Raw genomic sequence first — 21728 nt, 5'->3', positions numbered from 1 at the left:
AATCATTAATGTCAGGACAATTAAAGCCGAAACAAAACTGATCTTGTATGTAAAGTAAAACCAACAATACTCTAAGTAAGTACATCTTACGGAGAGATTGTGTGTAGATGATACTGAAAGACTGCATACAATTTAACGTGAAATGTGAAATACTATGGGCCCTACGTCGCGGTAGAACTGGTACATCTTCTCATAGGCCAGTGTGAAGAGATATGTACTCTGGAACTCTAAAACTACGGCTCTGATGGTGTCATTGATATCGAATCGAGGCCCAGGGGTCTTGCTGTCCAGATGGTAGTTAGTACTCCGATCTAGCTCCATGATGGCTCTCTTGATGCACAACTCAAAGACATAAGGCTTGTAGGGGAAGGTTGACTGACTGCAGCAGGGGTAGACAGAGCCCTCTGCACAGTCCTGGTTCTCCATCCACTGTTAAAATCAGGTAAAAAAAATCAGTTATATACAGTGACACTTGAAAATTAAAGTAGGCTCTATTCAGTGTTCACTTTTCAAATGCTTTTTAAGAACTTCAGACATTAAAATAGGATATATATTTGTTTTCCTGTGGAATTTGCTTTATAGTGGGTAGAGTCAGTAAGATGTCCTTCAGTGTCTACTAATATGCAAACCATTACTTTAATACTTATTGATACTTAGTGCACTCGCAGTACTGACCTGTTTGAATGTCTCAATGAAGCAGCTGGTAAAGTCTTGCTCCTCTGACTGAAAGACAAAACTCTGGTTCCTCAGCTTCTGGCAGAAGTTGAGGATCCACAGCTGAGATGCTGGACTGGAAATGTTGAAGCTGCTATCCAGCATTAGCTTTCCCTTGTTTTTGGGGTTCAGGGGGTCTCCGTTATCTACAGGGGTCACCCCCCAGATGATAGTTATTGGCATGTGAAGGTCCTCGCCATGATGAACCCTCTCGAACATGAAAAGTTTTTTGTACTCTGCATCATAGCGCTCAAAAGGGTGAGAGGATCGAAACACCTGAAACTCTGCCAGCTCCAAAGATGGGAGCTTTATCTTTGGGTTGACACAAACCACGTAGGCCCCGCCCACTGTGATGGCGAGAAACCAGAAGAGCCAGAGGTAGCGCAGCTTGATGACAATGCAGGGTAGCACTTTCCCAAAGAAGATCCTAGAGGCCTCAGAGACAACAAACAGGCATTTGTTTGCCTTCTGACAAAGACCTGTCAAGAACATTTGTTTGCAGTAACCTCTTTGCTGATGGGGAGGCTTTGAGCAGGTGAATATGTTAGGCAGGTAGCGTTCATGTAGCACGACCACAGCTGGGAGCCAAGTCACCATGAGAATATAGTTGACCAAAATGGCAGTCCCAGCATAGACACCAAAACAGCGTATCGCAGTGATGTTGCTGACATAGTTGGCATAAAAAGCTGCAGCAGTGGTGAAACTGGTGACAAACATGGATAGGGCAGCATGTTGCAGGGTCACACTGACTGTTTCTGCTAGCTCAGCATGGGGTTTATCAAACTTTGTGTAGTTCCACACATCGCAAAGTACAAATGCGTCATCAGCACCAATGCCTACCAGGATGATGAGAGCTGTAAGGTTCATGAAGGGGAAGAACTCAAAGTTGAAAACCATTCGGTAGAGAAAGTAGGACACAATCAGTGAGCTGATGATGGCTATTATTGTCATTAGTGTGATGAAAACTGAGCGTGTGTACACACACATGACAAGCAGGACGATCACTATGGCAATGGCAGGGTACAGTGTGTCTGTAAGGAGGTAGTCCTGAAAGAGGTCGTGTTTGATGCCAAACTCGATCCCTGTGACTGTGGTGATTCCATCTGACGAGTTCCAGTTCTCAAAATTGTCCAAGTAAATGTTCATCATAGATTCTCCTTTCTCTGTGGGGGAAAAGAGCATGCTGTACTTAAGCACAGCTGGAGGATACTCTAGGCTCTTAGGACTGAGGAAGTCCTTGTCCACCAGGTAGTGAAGGATTTGGTAGACTGCATTGTACTTGGTGCACTTCCGGGGAACACTGGCACACTTCAGCTGGTCTTTCCTTCGCAGGGCCATGTCCCAGCAGTCGGGACCCAGTGTGCCATTGTGGTAGTACTTGGCACATGAGCGCAGGATCTTGAGCGTGTGCGATACATCACGCTCAGTGATCTTCTGGCAGGACGACCTGTTGGTGAGGACGGCAATGTAGTTACCAAGTGTCCAGCTGGGGCAACAGGAAGCGTCATTGGTGCGCTGACAAAGACTCCAATAGTCATGGTGGGAACGCACCTGGGGACAGAGACAAATAATTAATACACAGGTGGATAAAAAAAGTAGAAAGATAGAGAGAGACAGAAATCTATATAAAGGTTTTATTATAAGTTATGACTAAACTCATGATGGCTACTACTGCATCATTATTAGTCCTGCCCATGACCAAGGTTTGTTCTGTTCCACATATGTACCCTTGTGTTGTCGAGATTGCACATTGATTTGATGGCTTGAATACTCCACAAGTTCTTCCCCTCAGTTGATGTGAACACCAGTCTAGAGTAACTGTCACCTGCATAAAGAAAAAAGTTTTATTACTTAAAGAGGAAAACAAGCTTTCCGAAAATAATAAAAGTTAGGAAACATGGAGACTTTTCTTATTTCCAATCAAAATACATGCCTTATTAAAAAGTGTAATTATTGCTTGCCCATTGTCCCATTAAGCTAGTTGCTAGAATTTCCATGAGTTATACTGAGATTACATACAACGCCCAGATTGCTCTCCACCTGCGAATGGTGGTTGCTAAGAAACCTATTCTGACCTGGAAGCCTATCACTCCTTGCTTTGTGCAATGGCTCAAAGAAATGTTATTAGATTTCATAGACGGAAAGATTGCATCTGCAGAGACCAAATAAAAAGAACAGATTTGAGAGAATATTGGGGTGTGTCATATCAACCCATATACAAGATGGTCATGTAGCTGGCAGTAGTAGTTCCTCAGACCTGTGTGGCAAGAGTGTGGTCTCTAACATAACCCAGTCATTTGTGTTACTTTCCCTTACTCATGAAAAATGAACATTGTAATAATATTTTGAAAGAAACCAAAGCTTCTTTTTCTTATATAATATTTTCAGCAGTCTGTATCTTTTAGGAGTTGTGTGGGATTTAATTATTGAATTTTTCATTTCCGTTTTCATATCAGTTTTACCCATAATCTGGTTTACGTTGTACTGGTATAATTCAGTACCTTACCTGGCACATCACAGAAAAATTCTTTACTGAAGTCCCACTCTGCTTGCCGTTTGTCTCTGTCAAAGTGGTCTTCAGTCCACCTGGGCTCTTGGTGACTACAAAAAATAAAGTTTGGCACTGTGAACATAACGTTGATATTTGTTTCATTAAATCCGGGACAATGGCAACATTTAAAAAGTTGGCAGAATTGATGGACAAATAATGTCGATGATCTTCAGTGTACCGACTCATTAAAAAAAAAAAAGGGGGGGGGGGGGCTGTGTGGATGAAAATACTCCCTACAAAGAGGTACAAGACAATAGCTACTAATCAATCCAAACCCAGGAAGAGCCTGTTTGGTGAGTTATGAGATCATGCAAACAGTGAACAGAGACATTGCTGTGTCCAAGGCTGCAAAATCAGTATGATACAAAATGACGGAAGCAGATACGAAGCTCCAAAATCAGATGAATGATCCCCTAAAGTACTGGAATACTCTTGTCCTTATTATAATAATCATAATAATGGCTGTGATCCATGGAGGTCAGATGGGATGAGTCTCTGAAGTGTGTGTATGTATTGTGTGTGTGTGTTCATGTGATCTAGCAAGATTATGCTGCTGTCATGTTTTCTAAGTAGTATAGTGCCTCCATGCCAGTGTTTCAAGAGAGGATTATGATTCAGCCTTTCTGTGTGTATGTGCACTTTTAAGTGGGCACATCCTCATCTACAAACAGGAAGGCAGAGCAATCAGGTGCTTGTCAGAGAAGGACTGAGGGGTTGAAAGAAAGAGGGGTTGAGAAAGGGAAGCTTGCTTACAGCAGCATAGGCCTTGTGTAGACCATACACTTATAAGTACACAATTAAATCTGTAGTGAGACATGTGGAGTGAGACGGAAAGGAAGAAAAAGATAGCCACAGACACAGCAAGAGACAGAGAGCAAGATCCAGGCTGCAGGTGGGAAGCTGATATTTTTAGAAATTCTAATCTTAGCCACATGGATATAGGATACAAAATCTGATTCAGAGGGATGTGACCTCAGTGCAATGTCAAAGTCGTTCATAAAAGACAATTGTTATGATATGAGTCTCAAAGTAATAATACAAACCTATAATTAAAAGCTAAATACATGACTTAATTGGTAGTTGAGTTGAGGAGATGAATAAATTCAGACTAAGCTCAGAGACAAATATAAACAAAATATGCTGGCATCAATAATGGTTAGGCTTAATTATAAGCAGTAAAATTAAACAAAATAATCATTTAGCAGCTATTTCGACTGAGCATGAAAGCCTGAAGAGTGAACATTCATACAGACAGAGACAGACACTAAACAGACAGAGACAGACATATAGCTCTTGTTTAGTGAACAGAATCCCACTGACAGGAGACAGAGGATGACCTTATGGATGGACAGATCTCTACACTGTACACCTTTTTTTCAGGAGGGGATTCAGACTTTTTAGCACGTCTGTCAACAGTATCCTTCAACTCATTTGGCCCCTCTCATCCATCTCATACTCTCCTCCCCCCACTATCACTTTCTCCCACCCTTGTCCCACAGTCTTAAGTGGGAGAAGTGAAATTATTGAGTTGGCATTAAAAGACCCTTTCTTAAATAGCCAGGTTTTAAAAATCTAATTTTTGGAGCAAAAGTCTTCCATTGATAAAAAATAATTTCATACTTTCCGGGACTCTCAAACAGTTGCTTGTCTCTCTCTCTGTCTGTCTGCCTTGCTTTAAAAAAGAATTTAAGAAACCATCAAGTGTGGATAGTGTAAGAGATGTGTGTGAAGTCACTTTTTGGCTTGCTCGTCAGCATATTTGAAGGGGTAGTTGGCCAATGTGGCTTTATAGCCTGTGTTTTTCACCATGTTGTTCCATGTGACCAGTCGCTGGCCAATGGCTGTTCCCCGTGGCTCAAAACCCTTTTGGAAGAGAAAGGAGGACACAAGTTATGTTTACGGAGGCAAGTCAGTGCTTTTACAATTATGTCTAAGATGAAACTTTGGTATAAATGAAGCAAATCCATTTAACTTGAAAATTACACACTTACTCATAGACGAAATTTCATAAATTATACTGCAACATCACACTTTTCAAGTTTGCCTGTTCTACCCAGTATCAGGTAATATAAGACTACCAGGGAGGAAATCATACATATCTGCAACTGGATCACTTTCAAAGTGCGCTGACTTGTCAGCATTATTCCTAACACATATACAGATCACACTTACACCGTATCCCTGGAAAACCAAATGGAACTGATATGGTTCTTCAATACGTATGAAAGTACTGGTACTCTGTATATATGCAATTGAAAATCTCTGCCTCATAAAATGATATTTATTTTGATTTCTCTCTATTTGGAAACTTTGTGTTCCAGGAGGGTTAATGACATTTATCCAGAAAAGGAGAGCATCTTGGGCCTGTACTCACCAGCAGTGGGTCAGAGAAATCAGGGAGGTCAGGCACCAGGATGCCCACTAGGGCACACACCACAATGAGCACTGTGCACACCCCCAGCACCACCACTGGCCAATCAGCTATCAGCTCAGCATAGCTGGAACAAGATGGATTTAAAGTTACTGAACACACTGATGACAAGACAGTAAGATTAAAAAAGGAGACACGATAAAGCAATGTAAAATATCAAAAATAGCTTGTTTTTCAAATATATCTTGTTTTTGGTTAGGGCATTTCCTTGATTAGCAGTAGTAGTAGTGGCAGTCTGGGGTTTAGTATATCGCGAGTCTCCATCTCTATACAAAAGAATAGAGTAGAATGCTGTTACTGTCATTGCACACAGTCATACAATGAAATTTGCTGTGCAGCACCTGAGAGCAGTTCATAAATTTATCCATAGATTCATACATACATGCACACCTGTCGATACAAGCGACAGGTGTGCATACAAGCGACAAGAAAACACAAAAAATTAAAATATAATAAAATAAAGCATAAAAAATAAATATGAGGTAGTTATACTTATTGCTACGGTGTTTATGAGGTGTAAATGCAAAGTTTATAGATGTTATTGCACAGTCACAATTACTTCCCAATTCCCCAGTTTATAGTGTTTAAGTTATACCTGTGATGTGTAGTGTTATGTTGGAAGGGGGGCAGTGTTTGTGAAATTTAGTTCAGTAATGACTCTCTGCTAAAAACTGTTTTTGAGCCTGGAAGAGTGGCTCTTTAAGGCCCTGTAGTGTCTTCCAGATGGGAGCAGAGAAAAGAGATGATGAAATGGGTGAGTGTCTGGTGTCTCCTGAAGTCTAGGAGCTCTCGTTTTTTTTATTTTTAGTGACAGGTTATTACCAGAGCACCATTCAGCCAGTTGGCAGACTTCGTTTATGTAGGCTGTCTCATCCCCGTTTTAAATCAGTACCACCACTTTTGTGTCATCTGCGTTTAAGGGGTATGTGGGAATGCAGTGATATGTGTAAAGGGAGTAGAGGATAGGACTGAACACACCGCCTTGTGGCACACTAGTGCTGAGGGTCAGACTCAGTGAGAGCTGGGGACCAAGTTTGACTGCCTGTGGGTGCTTTGATAGAAAGTCCTTGATCGACATTCACAGGGAGTTACTGACCCAGATCAAGCAGTTTGGTTACAAGCCTGCTGGATACAATAGTACTGAATGTAGAGCTGTAATGTATAAAAAGCATATTCACATATGTCCCCTTCTGTTCAAGATGGGTCAGTGCATGGTGACTGCATCCTCTGTAGATCTGTTTGGTCTGTATGCATACTTGTGCTGGTCCAAGGTGGGGGGTAGGGTGGATTTGACATGCTTTAAAACCAGTCTTTAAAAGCATTTTGCTATGATGGGTGTGAGAGCTACTGGTCTATAGTCGTTCAAACAGCTGGTTCTAGTCTGTTTGGGCACTGGTATGATAGTGGCTGATTTCAGTAGCCTGGGTCAGAAACAGGTTGAATATGTTAGTGAGCACATCGCCAAGATGATGTGCGCCGTCTCTGAGTACTCTGCCTGGGATCCCGCCCAGCCCTGCAGCCTATTTCACATTCACAGTGCTGAGAATATGCCTCACCTGCTCTTTCTGTATGGCAAGTACGTGATTGAAGGTAGCTGGTGGGGGTATAATTATATTGTTCGACCCTTTTGTCTCAAAGTGGGCAAAGAAACAAGTAAGCTCCTCTGCCATTAAGGACCTGTTGCCTGTAGGTGGGTATTGGTTGCTCCTGTAGTTGGTGATGTGCTGTATTCCCTGCCAAATGCTTGTTGGGTCTGTGTTGGGGAAGTGATTGTCGATCTTTTTCAAATGTTTGACCTTAGAATATGGCTTTCTTCAGATTGTGTCTGGCAGCACTGTACTCTCTCTGTCACCAGATCTGAAGGCTGCGTTATGGTCCTTAAGAAGGGTCTGGACCACCTAAGTTATCCATGGTTTCCTGTTTGGGAAAACACGGATGTGTTTGTCGATGGTGACATTTTCAACACAGGTCCTAATGTAGAATAGTACTGTTGAGATGTATTCTACATCAGGAACTGTGTAGAAAATGTCAACATCAACAAACGCATCCATGTTTTCCCATGAGATTTTGCATTTCCCTTGAGATTTTGCAACCCCAAACCTCTCTGACAGCCCTGAAAAAGCCTTAATCCTCTATTAAGCAGTCTCCTGGATTAGTGTTGAGACAGCAGCATTTACTGCAGTATAACTGAGAGATGATGAGATCTAAACTACCAGGTAAACAGAGAGACTCCCATTGATAACTCTCATGACTCACACTGAGGAATGATGGCTCCACAGGAGCAGTGATGGATGGATGACAGGAATAAAGGGAGATGGAGGAGGAGGAGGGAGTTTTGCAATCCATAATATCAACAGAGGAGATACTGTTTTTGGAAGGTCTTACCTTTTGGGTAATCGAAAGGGCCTTGCCGGGCTGTAAAACAAAAAGAGGGACATAAATCAGGTTTATATTTTCAAGTCAAAACAACAGCCGATCGGAAACTGATTTTCTGAGACCTTTGAGCATTAGTGGACATCTTTTCTTCATGATCTGCTGTCTTTTCTTTATCCATCAGCAGCAGCACACACCTTGGGCACTGGACCACTGAAAACATTAAAACTGACGTGGCTGTCAAAACCACTTTCCAGTGAACCTATCATAATATTCTTTGCTAATTTTCAAATTCCTTTCAGACGTTAAAGACAATCTTACTTCTGTTTCTAATACATGTGCCACACGCACAACTTATGACATACGCAAAAAATAACCATTTACACTGGGCGGCTGTGGCTCAGGAGGTAGAGCGGGTCATCCACTAACCAGTGGTTCGATCCCTGGCTCCTCCAGTCCGCACGTCGAAGTGTCCTTGGGCAAGATAATGTACCCCAAATTGCCTCCGATGTATCATCGGTGTGCGAATGTTTTTGTGTGTGTGTGTGTGTGTGTGTGTGTGTGTGTAGAAAGAACTTTTCGTATAGAAAAGCACTGTATGAATGTGTATGAATGGGTGAATGTGTCAGTAGTGTAAAGCGCTTTGAGTGATCAATAAGTACAATCCATTTACCAGTAAGACTGACACGGACCTGAAATTCCTGCCTTGGTCAAAGAGATCCTGAAGGATTTCTGACTGAACCCAAACCAAATCTGAAGAGGATGTCAGCTTGAACCAAAATATAGCCCCAAATGCTCCCAATAACTATTTGACAATATTTTTTAGTCTGAACCTAAACCTATGAAACTACATGCACTGCAACCTCACAAAAACCTTTTCAATCTAGGCAGATCAATCAATAAAGAGCTATCATTCCATGCACACAACAACACTCTTATAAATCATATCTTGTAATCAGGCATCCTGATAATGGCAGGATTGACCCACACACCAGCACACACACAGAAGCATATGATTGCCTCTAGCTGTTCAAGATCTATGAGGACTTCTCGTTAGCAACTCCTGGGAGTGATGGGGTAGCATCCGGTATGCCGTGAGCAGTGAACACCCCCGGGTGGAAGCAAAAAGGAGGAAAAAAAAAAAATCAGATATGGCCACGTGATCACAGCAAGCCTGCAGGAGATAAATTATATGGGCTATAGGGGTCTGGGGGAGATACAAACTAGTGTATGTGTTGGGAATACAGTAGGAGGAGAGTGACAAAAAGCCAGCAGGTCTTCAAATCTACAGGCCTTGTAGTTCCAAAAACTCAACTTGGTAAAAAAAAAAAAAAGCCGATTAAATATTTCAGTTTCTTTCCATTATTATGGAAATATAAAATCTATATTATTTAAATGCATTCTCATTATCTCGCTTGTGCCCGCATTGTGAGTGTAATTCGATATGCAAATTAGTTAGATGGGGTTGGCAGGCTTGTCAATAAACATGGCATGTCCCAGGTCAAGCAATGCTGCTGTACTTGTTTTTCTTCTGCTGAGGAAGGGGTTGCCTAATTTAGCATGAACAGTTGGAGTTAGGTGAGCTTTCAACTTGTTAGTCAGATTTTTTTCTTGTGGTCATGCTGTGTAGACTGCATTTACACCTGGCTGAAATATGATCACAATGTTGGCCCGACCATCTACAAATGTGGTCTAGCTAATCCGATTCCAGTGTATTCTGCGTGCATTTACACATGCTTATCCAGATAACGTATCTAGATAGAGATTGCATTTTAATGCCAGGTTTGATTATGGTATTGTTGCCTTGTTTGAGGACTTGAACTCAATTCAATTTAATTTTATTAATATAGCGCGAAATCATAACAGAAGTTATCTCATGGCACCTTTTATATAGAGCAGGTCTAGATTGTACTCTTTATACTTATATTTACAGGGACCCATCATTCCCCCATGACAAACACTTGGCGTCACTGGCAAGTAATAACTTCCTTTTAACAGGTAGAAACCTTGAACAGAACCCGGCTCATGGTGGTTGGCCATGTGCCGCGACCGATTGGGTTGAGAGAAAGAAAGAGGGAGATAAACAGAGTAGGAAAAAAGAGAGGGGGGAGAGAAAGAGAGAGAGTAGAAGAGGAAAGAGAACATAGCACAATGCAGGTTCCACATAAAGATGTATAATAATAAGACTAATAATACAACTAATAATCATAAAATTAGGGGTAATAAAAAAGACTAATAATACTAATCACACTAAATATTACAACAATAATAATAATAATCATAATTGAAGCAGTGCGTGTTGAGCAGGATCATAGGGGCAGTAGGTGGTTTGCAGTTACAGATCCAGACTCTGCAGCTCCAAGGGCATAAATACCTGCAGAAAGCGACAGGAGAAGAGAGGAGAGAGACGAAAAAGCACAAAACTACGGGAGACAGAGAAGAAGCAAAGTTAGTAACAAGCATTAATGGGATATGAATGTCTATGGATGGAGAGGGAAAGGAGGAGAGAGGAGCTCGGTGCATCATGAGAAGTCCCCCGGCAGTCTAGGCCAGAAATACCTGCAGAAAGCAACAGGAGGTGAGAAGAGAGAGACGAGAAAACACAAAACTACAGGAGAGATTAGAAATCAAGTTAGTAACGAGCATTGATGCGAAATGAATGCGTACAGATGGAGAGGATGAGGAGGAGAGAAGAGCTCGGTGTATCATGGGAAGTCCCCCAGTATCGGCCTATAGCAGCATAAATAGGGGGTGGTTCAGGACAAGCCTGAGCAAGCCCTAACTATAAGCTTTCTCAAAAAGGAAGGTTTTAAGCTTACTCTTAAACATGGAGAAGGTGTCTGCCTCCCTGACCCAAACTGGAAGATGGTCCCACATCAGAGGAGCCTGATAACTGAAGGCTCTGCCTCCCATTCTACTATTTGAGACTCTAAGAACCATACATAAGCCTACAATTTGGGAACACAGTGTTCTAGGGGGATAATAGGGTACTATGTGCTCTTTAAGCTATGATGGTGGCTGGCCATTGAGAGCTTTGTAGGTGAAGAGGAGGATATTAAATTGTATTCCGGGTTTTACAGGGGGGCAATGCAGTGATGCTAACACAGGAGAAATATGATCTCTTTTCCTAATTTCTGTCAGTACTCGCACTACGGCATTCTGGATCAACTGGAAAGTATTTAGAGACTTATTAGGGCAGCCTTTTGGCAAAATTAGGCTAAATTAAGTGCAACTGATTTAGATGTGGATCTAGTTCCTAATAATAAACACCACTTTTTTCCAAAGGGCAAACACTTAATGTATGGTAATATACTTTTACGATATGAAACATCAACTTGAAAGGGAAATGAGAAGCTGTGATATTTCAAACAGCAAATATACATATATACAAATATACACAATATTTTTTTATTTTTTTGTAATAATTGCAGCTGTTGTTTAGGCTGTTATCTAGTGACTAAATTAATCACAAGACAAGATATTAAATAATTTCATGGTGGAAATCCAACCACCTTGATGCTCAATCTAGGTATTTGCAGTGGTAGAGGTTTCGAAGTTCATTAGGTAGGGGGAAGAGTAGAGTCCACTTCGCTGTCATGCTATTAACGACCAGCCAGACTCCACCACAGACAAAGGGCAGATGGACCACTACTTGGATTAGAAGTTTTCCGACAAACTTCATTTGTAAGGTAAACATTCTGCTTAACTGAAAGCTAAAAGGATTTTAAAAACATGTCTCAGAACATCAAAAACTGTATTCACATCACTGCTGTAAAGAAAGTGGCCTTAAATTTCCCCCCAAATGGCACCAAGGAAGAGGAAGTGAGCTCTGAGGTCGTTTTCTGCCACAGTCAATCAGGTCATTAGCACTCTGGACATTTGCACTTTGATTCAATAATCTGGCCAGAGGGGCCAAAAAGCTTATAGTAGTATTTTAGCCTGTTTTGCCATCAAACTAAAATCTTTGGAATGTTATAATTAGTGGTAATGGCAATCACAATTTAACTAGAGTTATTGGCAAGGAATTTTACTCAGCGGGGGTAGGTTGTAGGACAGCAGTAAATCCCTGGACACATTAAGGTGACAGCCAGATGTCAAGTGGCCCATGTTTAGACACATCTCAAAATACAAGTACACACATACACAAAAAGGGGTCATCGGTCTGGAGATACATATGTGAAAAATATAAAAGCTCATCTTAATAAAAGTATAGATTAGAATCTTTTTTATTGGATTTTAACTTTTGGAGACTCTTCCAGGCTCTTAAATACTGAATTATTCATGATTTTAAAAATTACTGAGTTTTTCCTGTGAGGCGGACTCTTAAAGTGACCTTTAACCTGGTTTAAACCAGCAATGCCTAATGAAAACCACATTTTCCCTGCCCTTCTTTAAACAAGTAGCCAAGGGAAAACTCTGTATTGCTAATGTAATTCTTTTCACTGTGCTGTCTCTTGACTTTCCATGTATGGTCTGGAACTGCAGACCTCAGGACAGATATATTACCCAAAATGGGAGAGCCAAGTTATTGGAAATAGTTGGAATGGATTCATAAATGCGCTTTCAGGCATATCTATTTTTCTAGTAAAGGTCTGTTCTGAATTTTGGTCTGCGGCGCTCCATACTTCATCCATTTCAGCCAATTGGAAAGATGCGAAGCATACCTGAGCCGGCCATTTGGCCCCCGGACTTTTAAATAATGAAGATGAGATGTCAACAGCAGTAATTTCTCTTGTTCTCATAAAACTCAGGTTACCTTTTTGTAGCAATTTTAGGCAACAAGTTCAAGATTTAGCAAGCTGGGATCAATTTCTGTTCCTGAGACTCTTATTTTGGCCTCAATCTGTCTGTAGTCTATAAAAAGCAAGAAACAGGGATACAAAACCATCACACTTTTTACAAATTACAAAAATAAATTAAGGGGGTTAAGAAAATGCCAGATGATGTTGTGGTTGATGGTTAACGACAGAGAGATATAGATTATCACAGAGGCTCTAAATTCTGTAGGATGACAACCCACTACATGTTTCCTCTGAAACTGACTGACTCTGATCCATTCTATTCATGACACCTCTAAAGCAAACTTAAAATGCTGACACACTCTCTCTCTCTTTATCCAATTTCCACTCCTTCCCTCTTTTTGTCTTCCCACTCCTCTCTCTTCCTTTCCTTGGCTCCTACCCTCTCTCTTATTTTCTTTGCTGTCTTCCTCCAGACCTGAGTAACCGTTCAGTGTTTTTCTTTTTAACAGAGGGAGAGTGTTTCTGGATCACTGGGCTAATCAATAAGGTAAAAACAGACCATCATCCACTCACTCAGCACTGTGCTGACAGTGGAGAGAAACAGAGAAGCAGTTGGGGACCAAGTGTGATTGAGAGTAAGTCATGTGTATGAGTGTACCTGCTTAAAGGCCCAAGCTTGCAATTTTGGGCTGTCCCGGGCAAAAGTTGACAACCTTGAGGGAAATGTGGTGAAATTTTTGGCTACTACAAAATGGTGGTGTAGATTGCACTATGAGAGATGTACAGAAATGGCTAATTCAGCACAAGGTATGCTTGAGAGAGACCAGTATGTACAAATTATCGTCTATGGACCAAGTCTTTATAGCTGTTTTGAATGGCCAGACTTGAAGGCTGGGTGAATAGTCTGCCAACATAGAGAGGTGTGAGACTAAATGAATCGAACACATGGGGATAACTGCTCAAACTTTTGCACAGTCTCCTCTGGAAGGTTTTTATAGTGTTGCACTAATTTGTACACAAGCAAAGTGACATTTGGTTGTCAGCGTTTCCCATACACAGGCTCTACTTGGGCGGTCTGCCCAGGTATTTTAAAACCCACCCGGGCAGATAAAATCACTATTTCAGCTTAGGTAAATCTTACAATAGAACACCTTATTTCACTCTTCAAACTAACCAATTTTTGACCACATCTCTCTGAGTTGTGTGCACTGCAGTAAATGAGTGGGAACACGAGACTTGTCTTTGCACAGCCACCTAGACAGCATCTACTGTTAGCCTGCATGTGAAGCATTTAGGCAACATCTGTAAATTGCAGCTACCGAAAACAACCTGGGCCCCCCCCCCCCAAACTGAATGAGTCTCTGCATCCACATCAGTCACATGTCGCACCACCCACCAACACAAGTAAATTCTCAACCAGTGGGAAACACTGGCAGTAGCAAAGAAGTATTAAAGAAGTTCAAAACTTGCATACTTTCACACCTCCACACAGCCGGCCAATCAATGCATGAAGTGGGCATAAATGTTGGGCTGCCAGTTTTGGAAAATTAACAAATTTGTCAGATACAGGCTCCTAAAGGTGCCAGTGCTGTGCCCAATAATTGTTTTTTGTTTTAATGCATTTTCAAAACAAGGGTCTTTACTTGATTTTTTTGTTTATTCAGATTGTAGTGATTAACCAGGCCAACATCACACAATCTGAAATGCCACAAGACTGATATTGTACAGATGGACACAAATTGAGAGCGTAGGGACATTATGGATATGTGCGCAAATACATCCGTGAGAGATGAGTTTGTTAATATGTGATGGGAAGGCAACAGCTTTTACCCACACAGTGTAGTATTAGCCATAGCAGTAATTGTGTGCAGAAAACTTTTAAATTCATTGTCATTGTTTACTTCAAAATTTATATTTTTCTTCAATCAAATTAAAAATTCTGCCAAGTCTTAGGTATCTTCCAAAATCATTATTTTGAAACTTAACAACAACAACAACAACAACAACCACAAAATGACGAAGTACATGTGATACTTAAAAACTTTCTTGGGAGTTTCTGAATTTAAAAAACTTACATTAGTTAACATGAGATATTGATGTGGTTATCTTTTTTGATGCAAGTAAATGTAACCATATTTGCCCATGAATGTGCATGGGTGTCTGTATCTGTGCCAGGGAGGTTGAGGGTGAGGGGTCAGAGACAACGGGGGGTTAACTGTCAACAGATGAGTGGGTAAATATTTCATGAACAAGGCCTTCAAGTGTGAGCAAGAGCAATTAGTGTCAACTGTCAGGCTGCTGGGCCTGTCTCACCCTGATTAGTGCCTCGCTGGAACGCTGCACACAATTAGAGGCCCAACCTAGTCGTGAAATAAAGCCAGGCTACCAGCGCTCTCATCCAAATGACATCATGAGACTAGTTAGGCAGAAAAACAATGCACTTCGCCTAATAAGTAGGTCTGTGTGTGAATATTTACACAAAGTCTCTTATGGCTAAAGCAGAATACTGAGAGGGATATTAACAATGCCCCAAAATGAGGCTATGTGTACAGTAGGATGACATTGATAAGACTATAAATATAGGATAGGAGAAAAATAGGAAAAAAAAAAGGAAAAATAAGGAAAAATAGGATCCTAGGGTTAGATGATAAAACTACATCAGAGCTAATGGTTTCTGAATTTTATATATAAGCCCTCTTTTTCAGAGGCTCAATAGTAATTGAACAATTGACTAAATCAGTTTCATTGCCAGGTGTGGCCTGTTCCCTTCTTATTTCATGACAAATTAAGCAGATAAAAAGTCTGGAGTTGATTCCAAGTCTTGAATTTGCATTTCGTAGGTGCTCATTGGAACTCTCAATATGCAGTCCAAAGAGATGTCGATGCAAGTGAAGGAGGCCAGCATTAGGCTGAAAAAACAAACAAACCTATTAGACCGCAGAAACTTTAGGAGTGGCCAAATCAACAATTTGGTACATTCTTAAACATAAGGAATGCAATGGTAAGCTCAGCAACACAATAAAGGCCTGGATGACCAAGGAAGACAACTAAAGGTGATGCTCGCAGAATTCTTTCCTTGGTGAAGAAAAACCCTTAACAACATCTAGCCAGGTCAAGAACACCCTCGAGGAGGTAGGCATATCATTGTCAAAGTCTACAATCAAGAGACGCCTTCATGAATGTAAATACAGAGGGTTTACCACAAGGTGCTAACACTCAAGAACAGAAATTCCAGACTAGACTTTGCCAGAAAGCATCTAAAAAAGCCAGCCCAGTTCTGGAACAAGATTCTTTGGACGGATTAAACCAAAATTAATTTAAACTTATTCATAATTGAACTTATTTATAATTATGTTGGTTTGTCCAAATAAAAAAGATTTTGAAAATGGAGGGACTATGTTTAAAAATAGCTGTAATTCCTTAACGATTAATGCAGTATTTTTGTTAAACCCCTTGAATTAAAGCTGAAAATCTACACTTCAATCACCTCTTGATGACTTTGTTTCAAATCCATTGTGGTGGCGTACAGAGGCAAAATTACGAAAAAAGTGTCACTGTCCAAATACTAATGTACCTGACTACATTGGTTTAAGAAAGTAATCAAACAACACGTTTTGCACACTTTATTGTGTTGTAGATTTAATTTTAAATTGATAAAACTGCTATTTTCGCCCATCAATCTACACTTAAAATCCCATTATGACAGAGTGAAAACATCTTTTTAGACTTTTTTGCAAATGTAGTAAAAATCAGAAATGAAATACCTCGTTGAGAACTTCTATTTAGTACTTTATGGAAGCCCCTTTGGCAATTACTTTGAGTCTTCTTGGGCAAATCTCTACAAGCTTTGCACACCTGGATTCAGGCCATTTATCCAATTCTTCCTGACAGATGCTCTCAAGCTCCATCAGATTAGATGGGAAGCATCTGTGAACTGTTATCTTCAAGTCTCTCCACAAATGTTCTATGGTGTTTAAGTCTGGGCTTCGGCTTCGGCGACTGATGGACAGTCCGAGACTTGTCCCTAAGCCATGTCAGTTCTGTCCTGGATATATGCTTCTGGTCATTGTCATGCTGAAAGGTGAACCATCACCCCAGTTTTAGGCCGCATGCCTTCTGGAGTAGGAGCTCTCTGTATTTAGCTGCATTCATCCTTCACTCAATTCTGACCAGTCTTCCGGTCTCTGCCATTGAGAAGCACACCCACAGCAAGATACTGCCACCATTATGCTTCACCATAGAGATGGAACTAGCCAGGTGATGAGCAGTGCCTGGTGTTCACCAGAAATAGTGTTTGGAGTTCTGCCCAAAGGCTTCAATTATTGTCTCATCTTCCTCATGCTCTTAGAGTCCTTTAAATGCCATTAGGCAAGCTCCAAGCAGGCTGTCATATGCCTTTTACTCAAATTGGCTTCTGTCTAGCTATTCTACCATAAAGGCCTGATTGATGGAGTGCTGCTGAGATGGTTGTCCTTCCAGCAGGTTGTCCCATCTCTGCAGAGGACTTCTGAAACCCTGTTAAAATGACCTATGATATCATGGTCACCTGCTTGACCAAAGCCCTTGATTCCCGGTCACTAAGTTTGGCCAGACAGCCAACTCTAGGAAGAGTCCTGGTGGGAGGTTGCTGTGCTACAGGGAACACTCAAAGCTTTAGAAATGGTTTTTTACCCTAGCCATTAACTATGCCTCACTACAATTTTATTGCAGATTTCTACAGAGAGTTCCTTGGAATTCATGGCTTGGTTTTTGTTGCAGAATACAGTATGACTTTTGGGACCTTAAATACACAGGTGTGTGCCTTTCTAAACTATATCCTATCAACTGAATTTGCCACAGGTGGACTCAAATCAAGTTCTAGACACATTTCAAGGATAATTAAAAGGTGTTATATATAAGTTTTTGATATCGCTACATAGCCAACATTAGCATTAACAGCTGTTTACTTACCATGAGCTTCAGACAGGAGGTTAGAATACACCCTCTGGGCAGCACTACTTTTTCATCCACTCATGTTGGACTGAGGGCAGACTGGACGCTGCAGTGACTCACTATCGCAAAGTGATATAATGAGATGTGATGGGCCGGTGCTAGCTGGTGGTTAGCATGCTAAGTTCAACAGAAGACAAGAAGTGATAGAAATAGAAGCAAAACAAAAGTTAACATTGGTGTTGATTTCCACCACTGGAGACAGCTCTTGGTGAGTAAAGAAATTAAGTTTGATGCTGAACTCACGTTTCTTCTAGACTGGTAAGTAAACAGCTGTTAATGCTAACATTAGCTATGTAGCGTTAGGGAAAACTTACTTATAACTACTTTAAAGCAAACAGGATCCAACTGACTACAATTTGGAGTTCCACAGCAAAGGGTCTGAATACTTTTGTAAACGAGAGATTTTAGTTTTTTTGTTTTTTCATAAATTAGCAAAATACTCTAATAACATGTTTAAACTTTTTTAATATAGGTTATTGAGTATAGATTGCTGGGCAAAAATGGCAATTTGTTCCATTTAAATTTAAATCTACAACACAATTAAATGTTCAAAAAAAGAAGTAACCCCCTATCACTTCCTGCTCCCCCCATATACTTTTCCTGTAATTCAACATGATATTTTTTATCAATTGAATAATAAAAATGCCATTTTTCTTGTAATTTACTCTGTTCTGTGATCGTTCTGTGGTGATAGACAAATCAGAGCTTATTTTGCTGCAGCGCTCAATATTATTTACTTTGAAGTATAAATTTGTAAGCTGTATGTCTAAAATAGTGTGTAAAGTCTTTTTAACTGTCAAAGCAGATGATCAACAGTTCCCCAAGGGAAGAAAAAGATCTTTTTGATCTGCTTATGTTGGTAACGGTGTGCATGAGATGAAAACCCTGTTCAACACAGCAAACTTTCAATGTCTGACGGCCTCCAAACAGATGTGAAGGTGTGCGAGTTTGTTTGTGTGCATACTGCATTTGTAAAAGACAGTGAGATTAGGAGGGAAAATCTTAAGAACTCCACAATCACAGTTTTGCCCTTAACCAAATCTGTGGTTCTTTCTGTTCATCTGTCATAATGAGATACTCTCATTTGTGTGCCCACACTCACTCTACATTACCACAGGTGTCCTCAATGCTCTTTTACACAAGCACCCAAAAATCTAAATTATTTTCTTCCCTTTTTTGGAAAGTAAAATATGTGTTATGTACCATAAGCTCATTTACTCTTACATTCATCTTTAAAAACTACTGCAATTCCTGTTATTCCCAGTGCAGTTTCAGAAATGACTATTGTTGAAACAAGACAGTGAAGAGAGATTTTTGTGCTTGAATCAAAAAATGACACTTCATTCTAAACATTTTCCCTTGTTTTAGATTGAAAAAACCAGTAAACAACTGAAACCTCTAAGCTCCAGGAGAGCAGAGAGTGAGGAAAAATACTCAACGTGACCCGTTTGGTGGCAGTTGTAGGGTCATCACTGCAGGTAGAAACAGGTCAGCTGAACCTCATGTGCCCTGAAGCTACACATAATCTGTGTTGTGATTATTTTTCCCTGACACGGTTCTCATTGTGGGTTGCATCTATCGCAATTGTGCACTTAAATCCCCAAGTACAGTCTTGAAATTGTAGCTGTGGTCTAAGTGCGCATACTTAACTCCAGATTAACAGTACTGGATTGTATGCTTGGGGCTTTGCTCAACAGCAGTGACTGGTTGTCCTCCAAAAAGTTGAATCAGAAAACTAACCCCCATTGTTGGTTGCCCAGATAACTAAATTTAATATTGAAAGCGCTGAAAATAAGAGCTTACGAGAAGCAATCAAATCTAACACACATTCACTGGTATGACTTCTCAAGGAACCAGCCACAGGAAAGGGGAAATGGGGTCCAGCCATTTCCACACTTCCACACTGGCTTAAAAGCTTTAACCTGAGGCCTTAAAACCTGCTGACACACAGTGAACTGACCCAGGCCAAACAGCTGACACCCCAAGGACACTCCTTTTCCTTCCGATCCTAAATAATACACATGAAATGGCTGTAAGAGATAATCTTACAGCAGAGACACAGCATGTTCCTAATTCTTTTAACAGGCCCAGAGAGAAAAAAGAGACAGATATACGATGGATGGCTGAATCTGTTTTTTAGCCATCCTACAGAAACTGCTGAGTTGTGCCTCATCCTTTTCAAGAACCGAAGGCTTTTGATCATTCTCAAAATAGAAAATTTAAAATACAAATGTAAGACTAATCTTGGTAAATGTATTATTGTTTGTGAAGCCAAGAACAGAGGCATAAAAATCCTGCATGTTGTGAAACACGAATAAAAAGGTCTCCCCAAAGAGTTAATGTTAAGACTTATCAGTGTTTGAGACAGTGTGTGTGTGAGATTTAAGTGTGCTGTGATAACAGATGTGATCCCTCTGCTAATCTGTCAGATCACAGCCCTGATCAAACTGATATCTGACACCACTTTGTCTGACTCCATACCTTAAAATTATCGCAGGTATTAGGAATATATAGTAACTTGGTTTATATACGAGTGTGTGTGTATAAAAATTAACTAATTTAACTATCAAGGCAGCCCTAAGTACAGAGGTAGAGGACTGGAATGAAAAGGAGACAAGGTCTGAAGGTTTTTGTTAACTTCTGGGAACTGAGACAGGTATATTGTTTCTTACTTCTAATCACACCATCTGAAACACACACATACGCACGCACACACGCACGCACGCACACACGCAGGCACACACGCACACCACTATACAGGAAAGGGGGAGTTCGGGATGCACTCTTGGAGCCAACCCAGGCCCTGTAATTCAAACTTTTCATCACTGAACAAGAGAGACCTGATTGGTAAATAAGAGAGCCGTTCAACGTTAGAGACCCATACATCCCACACCACATCTATTCTCCATTCTGATGTGAAACAAGAAACAGAGAAGGGACTGAAAGACTGAGAGAGAGGGAAATGAAGAAAGAATGAGTATTAATAGAATAGGAGAAAAATTGAGAAAGAAAAAAATGACAGTAGTAAAGGGCATGGTAAAGAAAAAAAAAAAAACAGATGCCATTGAATGCATGCAAATGCCTGCAACACAATCCTGTTTTGCCTCTCTCTGCCCACCCAGGGTTTATTTTTTTACCCACTGTGGTTACACAAACCTCATCTGTCAACACCACCCACAATGCCCCTCTTTCTAACCAAAGTTATGAGGGGATGTCCAACTTAATATGAGTAAGGAAAATTCCATATTGAGAAGTAAGAAGAAATGAAGTCTCATGCAAATGAGGTTCCCCACAACGTTTTGCTACCATAAAAAGGAGCTGACATGAGTAAATAATTACTTATGCAAAGTTTTCACCTCCTGCCTCCCCCTCTCTGTGGAGATGCTGAATATAGGATTAAACAAACGATTATGCAAGGCATTAAATGTTTTCAGTTTCAAATGCGTTGGAAGGCCTGTGGTTTGGGGTAAAAGGGAAAGAACCAACTCAATAAATATGGATCACTTGAGGAAAGACAGAGGAGTTTGCCAACAAATGAGTTCAATGCTAACATTCTGTTTCGACTGGACTAGAGAATACATGGTCGTCACATGTGTATACATATACATCTTTATCTTGAGGATAAACTTTACTTTGGCTGTTTGTATCCCAACAGCCAGGAGGGTCTAGTTAACACAAGCCCTAAAAAATTATACTCCAAAAAATCAGTACTCCAATAAGCAGCAATATTTCCATGTGAACCAACTTGTCCTCGGACAAGGATGTCAACTATGGGTCAAAACCTGAGCTAATGTATGTCACTGATCTGCTTCACATCTCCACATATAGTTTGGGGACTATTTGTTTCCAGGAGCCTGTGTCCAAGGACACAAAAGACACAAAACACATGCTAAAGTAGACAAAAAAAAATATTGGGCTTGTGGAG

General features: G+C 40.6%; 1 protein-coding gene across 5 annotated transcripts in view; it reads right to left on the bottom strand.

Moving 5' to 3' along the window:
* disp1 (dispatched homolog 1 (Drosophila)) overlaps positions 1 to 21728 on the bottom strand; it is a 94090-nt gene that overhangs the window by 2373 nt on the left and 69989 nt on the right. For 3 of the 5 annotated variants that reach the window (XM_040125602.1, XM_040125603.1, XM_040125605.1), the window contains 7 exons: positions 8082 to 8111; positions 5640 to 5763; positions 5001 to 5128; positions 3221 to 3315; positions 2442 to 2539; positions 676 to 2265; positions 166 to 429 (listed from right to left, as the gene is read on the bottom strand). In XM_040125602.1, the coding sequence (XP_039981536.1) occupies positions 166 to 429; positions 676 to 2265; positions 2442 to 2539; positions 3221 to 3315; positions 5001 to 5128; positions 5640 to 5763; positions 8082 to 8111 (2329 nt within the window). Of the gene's footprint in view, positions 1 to 165; positions 430 to 675; positions 2266 to 2441; positions 2540 to 3220; positions 3338 to 5000; positions 5129 to 5639; positions 5764 to 8081; positions 8112 to 8194; positions 8283 to 21728 lie in introns of those variants that run through there. The other 2 variants (XM_040125606.1, XM_040125607.1) reach the window with 2 other exon arrangements.

This window comes from Xiphias gladius, chromosome 4, assembly GCF_016859285.1.
Source record: "Xiphias gladius isolate SHS-SW01 ecotype Sanya breed wild chromosome 4, ASM1685928v1, whole genome shotgun sequence".
NCBI lineage: Eukaryota > Metazoa > Chordata > Actinopteri > Istiophoriformes > Xiphiidae > Xiphias > Xiphias gladius.
This window is presented reverse-complemented; position numbering and strand designations above follow the sequence as displayed.